Below are 11,729 nucleotides of genomic sequence, written 5' to 3'. Positions count from 1 at the left end.
TGAAAATAAATGAAACAGTGATAGAACTAAAGGAAGAGGTCAAATATCTAGGTTTAACCTTAGATAAAAAACTCACTTGGGAATCACATATAAATAATATTGTATAACAAAAAAAGCCACGAAATCCTTGTGGACAACCAAACAATTACTAGGGAGATCCTGGGGCCTCAGCCCTAGTATGGCCCTCTGGATATACACCCAAATGATTAGACCAATCATGCTGTATGGGGCACTAGTATGGTGGAGCAAATCTATCCAACAAACAGCGATAACCAAACTGGGAAAAGTACAAAGGCTTGCTTGCCTATGCATCACAGGGGCTATGAGAACTACCCCAACAGCTGGCATGGAAGCACTCCTTAATCTCCCACCACTTCATATAGCAATCCAAGAGGAAGCAGCTACGCAAGCACTCATGCTACACATGAAAGTAAATTTCAAATTGGGCAACCTCACCGGTCACCTAAATATCCTAAATAAAATCAATAACACCATAAGCATGGCTCAAGTTTCAGACCACATTGACCCAACCCTCTCTTCCACTGATGGATCAAAAACACCTTATGGTGTAGGAGCAGGTGTAGTGGGGCCCAGAATCCACAATTCATACACTCTCACCAGGGACACCACTATCTTCCAAGCGGAACTATACGCAATAATGGAAGCAGTAAACATCATGCAACGCAGAAACCACAAGAGAGTAAGGATTAAAATACTCTCGGACAGCCAATTAGTCCTAAAAGCTTTAGATAGCTATACATACAACTCAAAAACCCTCTTAGAATGCCACAAGGCACTCAATAATCTGGCATCCAAAAGCAATGTCTCATTAATTTGGGTACCGGGACATGAGGGATATGACGGCAACGAAAAGGCAGACTTTCAAGCCAAAAAAGGGGCAGATGTAAGCTTCATCGGACCTAGTCCTATGTTCGGATTCAACAAAAACAACCTAAAACAAAAAATAAAATACTGGTCCACAACTCTATTAAATCAGCATTGGAACAATGTAGAGGGTCTTAGACACTCCAAAAAGTTCCTAAGTTTCAACGCTAAAAGAGCCAACATGGCCCTCACGTTAAACAAAAAGAGCATCCGCACTCTCACAGGCGCCCTCACGGGTCACTTCACCTGCAACAAACACTTACATAAATTAGGCATAACTAACACCAGCACCTGCAGATTCTGCTGCGAAGATGAGGAGTCTATGGAACATCTCATTATCGAATGTCCGGGGTTGACGCATAGAAGGAAAAGGTTTTTAAACAAGTTCATGCTTACAGATGAAGACCTTCAATCACTCCCTCAGAAGGAGCTGGTACAATTCATAAGCATACTTAACAGTCAATAGACAGCATAGGGTGCACAATAGATCAATATGGTCGCAGTGCTAAAGGGCCACACCTTAACCCTTTACAACCATTAACCATTAACCATTACACCTGATGCTTTCCATTTCAATTCAACCGGGCTATTCGGGACATGTTCTTCGATTTCGATGTAACTCAAATATGTTGCTCTCTGGTCAAAATCGACCGGCTTGAGTTCTTGCGTTAACTGGGCTTTATAAGCCTTAAAACCCAAATTTTTATGCAAAATACGGTGTAATGTCGTTTGTGGAATGCCTAATTCCAAAGAACGACGGGGAATGAACACACCTGGGTTTTCTTCAACACTTTCGGCTACAACAGCAATATTTTCGGTTGTTATTGAGTGACGTGCACGGGTTTTATTCTTCACATCACTAACTTGTCTCAACAGCTCGAATTTTTCCACCAATTTCTGTATTACGGTCCCACAAGGTGCTTCACGATGACCCAAAAATGTTCGAGTTTTAGCATATTGAAGCATGTTGAAGCATGTATCGTTCCATTTTTATTAATGGCGTAGTTTCTACTTGTCACATATCAAAAAACGGGCTTTTCAAAATAACACCTGTTATTGGAAAACCCTTTATATTAGTAGTTTAGTCTAAGCAACTTTTGTATCATAGTCTGTAAGGATTGTAATTCATAGAGTGAAATAAATAAATAAGTAAACTATCGGCTATTCAAAATAACACCTGTTATTGGAAAACCCTTTATATCAGTAGTTTAATCTAAGCAACTTTTGTATCTTAGTCTGTAAGGATTGTAATTCATAGACTTAAATAAATAAATAAGTAAACTATCGGAAAACGTGCTGGACTTGATCCATACAGATATTTGTGGACTCATGCGGGTTAAATCCATAAGCGGAGCGTCGTATTTCATTACATTTATTGACGATTTCTCCCGTTATATGACAGCGTATTTTTTTAAAAATAGATAAAGCCTATGCTTTTGATGCATTTATGTAAGCATTTTGCATTTGTGAGAAGTGATAATGGTAAAAAGTTTGCCAATATGATGTTTAGGCGGTACTTCAGTAAAATGAGTATTGTTCACCAAACTTCAGTTAGTTATTCGCCGCAACAAAGTGGCGTGGCTAAGAGAGCGAACAGAACATTAGTGGAAATGGCGCGTTGGTTGCTCGGTGTACTCGCGAAGTAATATAGAACAATAACTAAAGTGTTGAATAGCTTAACCCGTTATCAAGTGTGGTATAAAAAGAAATCTTCGTTGTCACATTTTAAAATTTTTGGCTGTGACGGGGCGGCTTTAAAGAAAGGCACATTACTTATAAGCAGCTAAATGAGTTTGTGGAAGCTATAGGTATGGAAATAGCGAGAGATGCATCTACTGGCGCAATATCAATTCATCAAGAGCATTATGTGAAGCAACTTCTTAAAAGATGGGAATGGGTTCATACCAGCCGGCAACTACACCTTGTTTTGATGGCACGGTGCTCAAGAAGTGTAATAGGCAGTATATCGACATTGACGCGATGCAATACCAAAGAGTAATCGGTTGATGTACCTGGCAATAATATCTAGGCCAGATATCACCCATGTTGTATCTAAATTATCACCCACATGAAGAACATGGGGACGTAGTATTCATGTGTAATGGTCTGGTTTTTTGGAAATCAAAAAAACAGTCTATCGTTGCCCTCAGTACAATGGAGACAGAATATATAGCTCTATGTCCAAAAGATGTTTTGCGATACATGTTACAAACTTGTTTTGCGAATGTCAAAGTGCACAGTTTTTGCTGAAGGACCCAACGGTGCACAATCGTAACGTACCTGTTCATAGTGACGTAGTATTCATGTCTAATGGTCTGGTTTTTTGGAAATCAAAAAAGCAGTCTATCGTTGCCCTCAGTAAAATGGAGACAGAATATATAGCTCTATGTCAAGGCGCAAAAGATGTTTTGCGATACATGTTACAAACTTGTTTTGCGATAGTCAAAGTGCACAGTTTTTGCTGAAGGGCCCGATGGCGCACAATCGCAGTAAGCACATAGATTTAAGATTTCATTACGTCCGTTCATTGCGTACATTTTGTAAACTCTGATGCAAATACAGTAGATATATTGACTAAATTTTTAAACATTAACATGGCAGTCAGTTCTACGTTACCGGAATAACTCTGGTTTTTCCCGACCAAGGGCTGCCGCCCCAGTAAACTAGCCGTGTCTAATAAATCGTACCTCACCCCTAATCTATCGTCACAGGAGCAATCCTACGCAACATGTTTGCTCCAAATACTTCTCTTCAGGGCTGGTATTGATCCCGACCCTGGACCAGAAGTATTCTACTGCTGCAATCCACAAACGGCTCTATCCGAACCCCACCTCGGTCAGGTGCAATAAGTGCAATGGGTGGTGCTCTCCCTCCCAACTCCCTCTCTGACCCTCAACTCTCCTGCTCCAGTCCCAGTGCGAGGATAAACCACCAACTCTTGGTCCCCCGCACAGTCTGTCCCGGGTGTCAGGCCAGAGTTCCTCGGAACATGACATCAGTGAAGTGCATTTCTTGCAATAGCTGATGCCACTGTCAAACCCCACGAAGGACAACGACAAGGTGGATATTACCTTCAATGGTTGCAATTCGTCGGACCCGAAGAGATGCGCGAGCTATTTTAGCCGGCAATTCGTACTGCATCCCCCGGCAGATCCAAGCGTCGTGCCACCAGGCGGCTCCACAAACTTACGAACAACAGTGCACCATTTGCTTTCTCCAATGATGAGATTCAGTGGGCCATCAACAAAATGAAATCATCTAAAGCCATTGGCCACCAGAGGGAGTCCCCCTGGTCTCCTTCGCCAAAGACTGTACGATAATGGGGTCGGGCAATGACATTGATGGCCTGTGCGCTCAAGGTCAAAGTCGACGACACACCAATACCAACTGGTAACTATCCCAAAATTTTGGAAGTAACCTTTGGCAGTTTGGTCTCCTTCTTCGCGCACACAACCGCAATTGTCACTAAAGTCCAGAGACGCAACACGGTCCTCAAACCGCTTGCCGGCAGTTCTTAGAGCAAAGACAAAAAAATGTTGTTGGTGACATTTAAAGCAATTGGCCGGCCGGTTCTAAATTACACTGCCTCTGTCTGGTCATCTGGAACTAGTGATGCGCAGTGGATAAAGCTCTAGATGACATTATACAGTTGCCACTCTCGCCAGGGCAGAGGACGTAGTCCGCGAATGATGGCCTGTACATCAAAGTAAACACTAGCTTATCTACCTTTCTCGCTTCTTCACAGCGAGGAATCTACATCGTCCCCCCACCAAGTCCACGGCGACCCTCTTTACCACCTGGACAGAGGAGGTCAAACTGCAACTTAAGTTAAAAGTCGACGACACACCAATACCGACTGTTAACAACCCCCAAAATCTTGGGAGTTACCTTCGACAGTTTGCTCTCCTTCTCTGCAAATGCAACCGCTATTGCCACTTAAGTCAAAAATCGCAGCAAGGTCCTCAAATCGCTTGCCGGCAGCACTTGGGGCAAAGACAAAGAAATGTTGCTATCGACATATATGGCCGGCCGGTTTAAACTATGCTGCGCCTGTTTGGTCGCCTGGTTAGTGATTCGCAGTGGACGCAGCTACAGACTTGTCAAAACACTGCCATTCGGACTGCGACAGGATGTCCACTGATGTCCCTACTTCAACACCTACTCGACGAGGCCCATATGCTCCCTGTGAAGAAACACAATAAACTCGTTTACACTCATAAACGTATTGTGGATATTTACACGTTCCATGCCGTTTATGAGAAGGTGCCATTTATAAACCGCGAGTATCATTTTCGGTATACGGTAACCATTTTGAAATTTGTTTATAAATACCAATTATTTTCTTTTCGGGAGAATATAAAGTTTATTATTTTCATAATTATAAATATTAAAACTACAATAATTGAATAAACAAACTGCTGTAAACATCATTATGCCATATAAAACAATGTTGCTACATACTAATTTTTTTTCCAAAATATTTTAAGTTCAAAAATTCCGCTTGGCTAACATCGTCTAGTGTGCCCCGAAAACGGTTTATGCTAAAGATATTTTCCTTGAAATACAGGATGACTCCTTTAAGTATTCCATTTTTTGTGATTAAAGAAATTAACTTGTTATGGAAAGAGGTCTTGTTTATATTATAATTTCATATGTTTTATAGGCAGGTTATTGTACCAGAATTAAATTCATTAAAATCTTCAAAATAATGTTGTCTTTAGAAATAAATTTGTATTAAAGTTCATTGTAAAAAGTTACATTCAACCTGACATGAACGAATGTACTACGTAAGCCACCCGGGAATTAAGAATTTTATATTATGAATGTGTCATTGCTTTGTAAAGGTTTTCGACAGCGCTAGCAATTGGATACGATATAATCAAAGTGTAAAAAAAAAACCAAATATCAGAGACAATCCATTTTAGTTATTTCCTGTATTAAGTGCGCATGTATGCGTTGACAGTTAAATACGAATTTAATATCATCAGTTCACATAGCATCAAAACGGTTCACTTAGTGGATGAAAATAAAAAAAATGTGTCAAAAAGGAAAATGAAGTGTAAGACTTAATGCAAGGCGAATTGATTTCGAATGAGAGCACGTGCCGCATGCGGTTGCACACGCTTATGCTAACTAAAGTGCATGTAGTCAACTGCGGTAGTAAGGTAATATGGCAGATATAGTAACTATATTATGAGCTTGGTTTAAATATATGTCAGTACATACAATGTATTCGATATTTGTGGGAACGTTGTGTTACTTTTACCAATGTAGCTGGTTTTGTTGTTGCTGATGTCTCATTTACTACTACGTTACTACATAACTTTTTTAATTAGTACAAAATATGTACTAAATAATTACTACGCTGTACTATGTACTACGCCGTGATAATAGCATTAATAGGAAATCCAATTATGAGTACCAAGTTAGATTGCCATTGTGAAAAAACTTCATCTTTGTTAACCTCACCATTACAGCAATCACGAAGGTTTGGAGGGGTACATCAATGCATGATTTTTTATATATCTCAGCACATTTTATAATTTATTGCATAAATTTTTATATTTGTCCTTTTTGAAACTCACGTTATTGCCGCAGCAGTATTCAGTTGTACTGAATATATAGTATGTTAATTGTACATTGCTAAGTGGGGGTCAATCGATTCATATCCTTTAGGTATGTCTTTGATGAGGATATTTTTTGTTCAAGGTTTGTGTAGTATTTGGACCCTGTCTGATAACGGAAGGAAGTGCATTGTGGTGGTCGTGTGCCATTTGGAACCAATTATGAACGCTGAAATCAGAATTGATGTTTTTATTAATGCTCTCTATAACATTTCTTTCCCTGAAGTATTGTTTTACTACATTGGCCTAACTTTTTCATTTAATATACCATCTTCTCCGGAAACGGATGTTGGCAGCATGAGAACCAACAACGCTCTCATCCTTATGTTGAGCTTGCAGCTGTATTGAGTTTCCGTTTCCGCATACGCGCTTAACTTTATGGCAGCACAATAAGAGAATCGTAAATATCATGATTCACAAAACCAAAACATAGATATAAATAAATAAGTATTTTATTCATTGGGTTTCGGTATTTTCCATTATTACAATAAAAATTGAAGAGTTGGTAATCATTTTAACAATGCATTAGGAACATTGCTATATTTCTATGCATTTATTATTACTCGATTAAGAAAAGTCATAATATTCAAATGCATAAATAGACGATGTCCGCACTCTTAAGAAGCTAGTGCGTAATTTGGTTTTGGATTATCATGTTTAAGCATAGTGTGTGCATTTTGTGAAATTTATTGTGTTCTATTTATTGATAAACAGTACTAATACACAATCTAGATATCGTGCGTTTGCTGAATAAAAACAACGGTAGAAATATCTTTAAAACCGGCTTTAAAGTTTTCAAGTTACTATTTCTTCCTAAGTAAAAATCAATTATTGTAATATTTTCTCCTACTGAGATAGTTTTAATACTCACATATATATATAGAACCTCGATGTTCTATATTTCGTTTATTCAAATCAAAGTAATTATAAAAGACAAATGCTTGTGGTGTACTCGCGTGAGTTTTTACATCGAATGAATAGTCAGTTGCAATTCAATTTTCTTCAGCGAACTTAGCTACGGTTCCTAATAATTAGCCATTTCAATGTTGCCACCTCCTGTTATACTTGTAGTTAGGGTACTCACTACATCACCCCCTTTCCAAAAAATTTGAGAAAACACCTCACTGCTTAACCGCTATTCGTTACTTCTCCCATCGGAAAATATGCCGGTTTAAGTCTGTCGATCGATACTGTGACTGGTTTTGACTCCATCAGTATGGTGTATGTCTTAGGGTATCTACTGATCACCAGGTATGGCCCGTCGTGCGGTGCTTTCAGTGGCTTCTTAATAGTGTCATCCCGCAGAAAAACGTGACTACAAAATCGTAGATCCTAGGGAATGAATACAGCAGGCTGCCCATGTTGCGAAGTCTATACCGGCCTAACTGTTTCGAAATGTTGACGCAATTCTCGTACAAAATCCTGTTGATTCATGGAGTTATCTTCATCCGTCTCTATTATATCACCCGGGAGTCTGATAGTTTGCCCATATAACATTTCTGCCACCGAGACGCCTAAATCTTCTTTCACTACCGTTCTTAATCCCAACAGAACTATAGGCAGCACATCTACCCAGTTCGCATCTGCAGAGTGACACCTAAGCGCAGCCTTTAAAACCCGGTGCCATCTTTCCACCATACCATTAGCTTGTGGGTGGTAGCTGGTGGTGTGTATATGTTTGACTCCCAAGAGCTTTGCCAACTCCTTGAACAAACTGCTCTCAAATTGACGTCCTTGATCAGTGGTAATGAATTTCGGTACGCCAAACCGACTGATCTACCCACTAAGGAATTCCCGGGCTACAGTCTCGGCTGTCATATCTTCCAAGGGAATTACATCTATCCATCGTGAGAAACGATCCACACATGTTAAACAATATATAAAACTTCGTACGGGTGTAAACGGTCCAACTATGTCTACATTGACGTGCTCGAATCCATGACTTGGAACTGCAAACTGACCCAGCTCAGTTTTCGTATGTCGTGCGATCTTACATCGTTGGCAGGCAGGACAGCTTCGAACCCATCCTCGTATGTCACTATTCATTTTCTTCCACACATAACTTCTTGTTATTAACTTAGTAGTTGCCCTCGCTCCCGGGCGCGCCAAGCCGTGACAAGCATTAAAAATTACACGGCGTAAAATTTTCGGAACATATGGCAGACGCCCTGTTGAGTCATCACAAACTACATAAATACCTGTGCCTGGATGCCGGTACTTCACTAAATGCAATGAGGTTGACGAGCCTTTAAGTAGATTGTTAAGCTCGTCGCATCTAACTTGCTCATCATGTAATTGCTGTAAATCCACTGGTGACGGTAGCGTAAAGGTTTCAATCCTCGAAAGCATGTCGGCTACAATGTTGTCAGCCCCACTGATGTGTCGTATATCTGAAGAAAACTGACTGAAGAAAACTAACAGTTGTCGAGTTTGTCGTGGCGAAAGCTTCTCCCATTTTTGCTCAAATGCGTGTGTTAACGGTTTGTGGTCGGTGAAAACTGTTAAGACAGATCCTTCTAAATGGTAACGGAAATGTCGAATGGCCTTATAAATCGCTAACAACTCAGGATCATAAGCACTGTAGCGTTGTTCCGCTGGATTAAACTTTTGTGAAAAAAACCCTAATGGCATCCATTTACCGTCGACCAACTGCTGTATAACTACTCCAACCGCGATATCCGAAGCATCAGTCATCAAACCAATTGTAGCATCCCGCATTGGAAAAGCCAAAAGGGTCGCTTCAATTAACTGCTTTTAAGTTTTTCGAATGCTTCCGTCGCTTCTTTCGTCCAGTTGATCTCTGTCTTGTCACGCTTCTTACAAGGACCCATTAACTTCTGCAACGGTGCCTCCGTAGCAGCAGCATGAGGCAAAAATTCCCTATAAAAATTAATGGCCCCCAAAAATCTTCTCAGCTCCTGTACTTGCTTCGGTTTTTTGTACTGCAAAATACCCTCCACCTTCTGCGGCAGAGGCCTGATACCCTCGGCTAAAACTAGATGACCCAGGAACTCCACCTTCGCTTGACCCAGTTGACATTTTTGAGCATTGATAATCAACCCTCTCTCACGATATCGTGCGAAAACCTTGTTAAGATGTGCTGTTTGTTCCTCTGGCGACGTCAAAGCAACGAGCACATCATATGGAAAAACAAAGGGTAGCCCTCGGACAGCTTCATCAATGTAGCGTTGAAACGTTTGGGCAGCGTTTCTAAGCCCGAAGATCATATATTTGAACTCAAAAAGTCCAAAAGGCGTCACGATAGCTTCTGGTACCTCTGCAGGGTGCACTGGTATCTGATGATATGCCTTCTTGCAATCAATCACCGAAAAAATCGTCCTCCCGAACAAATCGCTTCCAAAATCTTGAATATGTCATATGGGATAGTTGTTAGGAATTGTTTTGGCATTTAGCCTTCTATAATCCCCACAGGGTCATCACGTCCCGTTGGAATTCTGCACCATGTGCAACGGACTTCTCCACTGACTGCAAGAACGCTGACATATACCTCGTTCGATGAGATAATTAAATTCTCTTTTTGCAGCTTCCAGTTTTTTAGGTGAGAGACGGCGCATCTTCTGCACTACTGGTGCTCCTCGCTTTCTATATGGTGTTGTACTGCTGTAATAAGCCTTTTATTTTTTGGTGCGTCGTCAGTCGGATCGGGTTAGCGCGCTAAAATTGTATGAAAGGAGTCCGCTCCCCTCAAAGAAAGTACCCTATGAGGCGGCATCATAACTTGGCATAATGCTTGAGTACTCGTTACTCTATCGATAATAGTTTTGTTTTTTAAATCTACCAAAACGTCGTAGTGCTTTAAAAAATCCGCACCTATTATAGGCTGCGCTACATAAGCAATGATGAAATGCCAATTAAATTTTCGCTTAAGGCCTAAATCTATTGTGATATGTCGCCTACCTAAAGTATCAATTGTAGTGTTGTTTGCGGCAACCAGCCTCATGACGGAAGGTTGTTTACTCTCACCGTTACGCTTGGGCACCACCGACACTTCGGCCCCCGTATCGATAAGAAACTTCATTGAGGAAATTCTGTCTCTAATATAAAGGCGGCTTGAATTAATTTCCTCCTCCGGTTCAGCCGCTTTAAACGGAGGACTGACTAGTTTTCCGAGCGCTTTCGTTGGAAAACACACGGCTGGCGGCATCATGTTGCCTTCTCGCCGAAAGTGCGATGGTACCAGCAAAAATCGTTATACCCATCTCGTATTGCTCCGCTGCCACTGTTTACTGATCTTGCCCGTTGCGGAGGTGCGCCACTCCGTCGACCTACATCGCGACTTTCTAAACGATTTAACCTATTTACCAATTCGGAAATGGTTGCTGTAATCTCGGGACTTGAAGTATTGATAGCATCAACACCGCTACTCGTTGCTGGAATCGCCAAAATATCATCAGCCTTCTTAGTAAGGTCATCTACATCACCCTCGATAGTTGCTAAAATTTGTTGTACATGAACGGGTAAACACCGTAACCACAAAGACTTCAACATGTCTATACCCAGCTGTTGATTTGCCAAGTCCTTCATCTCCCGCAATAACGATGTAGCCTTTTTTTCACCTAACTCGCAACTTTCCACTAAACGCCTGAGCCACTTCTCATTAGACTCGCCGAACTCTCCAATTAGCCTCTGTTTTAATGCATCATATTTTCCCACACTAGCTGGAGCCGAAATAATGTCGCTAGCATGTCCCAGTACCGCTGAATCAATTTCCGCAACCACTGTGAAGTATTTCGTTTCGTCAGAGGAAATTCCAGCTCGCGCGAATTGAGCTTCCACCTGCGCAAACCATAGCCGCGGATCTGGCTTCCAGAACGGTGGTGGTTTAACTGCTACTCGCGTCACATGAAACGGAGCTACTGCGTCTTGAAAATTATCCTCATTCTCGACAGGCATGATGTTGTATATGTAGGTGTAATTTACGTATATGTATGATGTTCCACTGCCGTAGGGGTCACCAATTATAGAACCTCGATGTTCTATATTTCGTTTATTCAAATCAAAGTAATTATAAAAGACGAATCTTTGTGGTGTACTCGCGTGAGTTTTTACATCGAGTGAATAGTCAGTTGCAATTCAATTTTCTTCAGCGAACTTAGCTACGGTTCCTAATAATTAGCCGTTTCAATGTTGCCACCTCCTGTTATACTTGTAGTTAGAGTACTCACTACATATATATGTAAATATCGCTATATATTTTTT

The 11,729-nt window shown here is 40.9% G+C and overlaps 1 protein-coding gene across 1 annotated transcript; it reads right to left on the bottom strand.

The window, feature by feature from the left end:
• Positions 1 to 10,673: 10,673 nt before the first annotated feature.
• Positions 10,674 to 11,423, bottom strand: LOC129250524 (uncharacterized). The gene has a single exon (XM_054890145.1). The coding sequence runs from the start codon at positions 11,421 to 11,423 to the stop codon at positions 10,674 to 10,676; it is 750 nt and encodes a 249-aa protein (XP_054746120.1).
• Positions 11,424 to 11,729: the final 306 nt, after the last annotated feature.

This window comes from Anastrepha obliqua, chromosome 6 (assembly GCF_027943255.1).
Source record: "Anastrepha obliqua isolate idAnaObli1 chromosome 6, idAnaObli1_1.0, whole genome shotgun sequence".
In the NCBI taxonomy this organism is placed as follows: domain Eukaryota; kingdom Metazoa; phylum Arthropoda; class Insecta; order Diptera; family Tephritidae; genus Anastrepha; species Anastrepha obliqua.
This window is presented reverse-complemented; position numbering and strand designations above follow the sequence as displayed.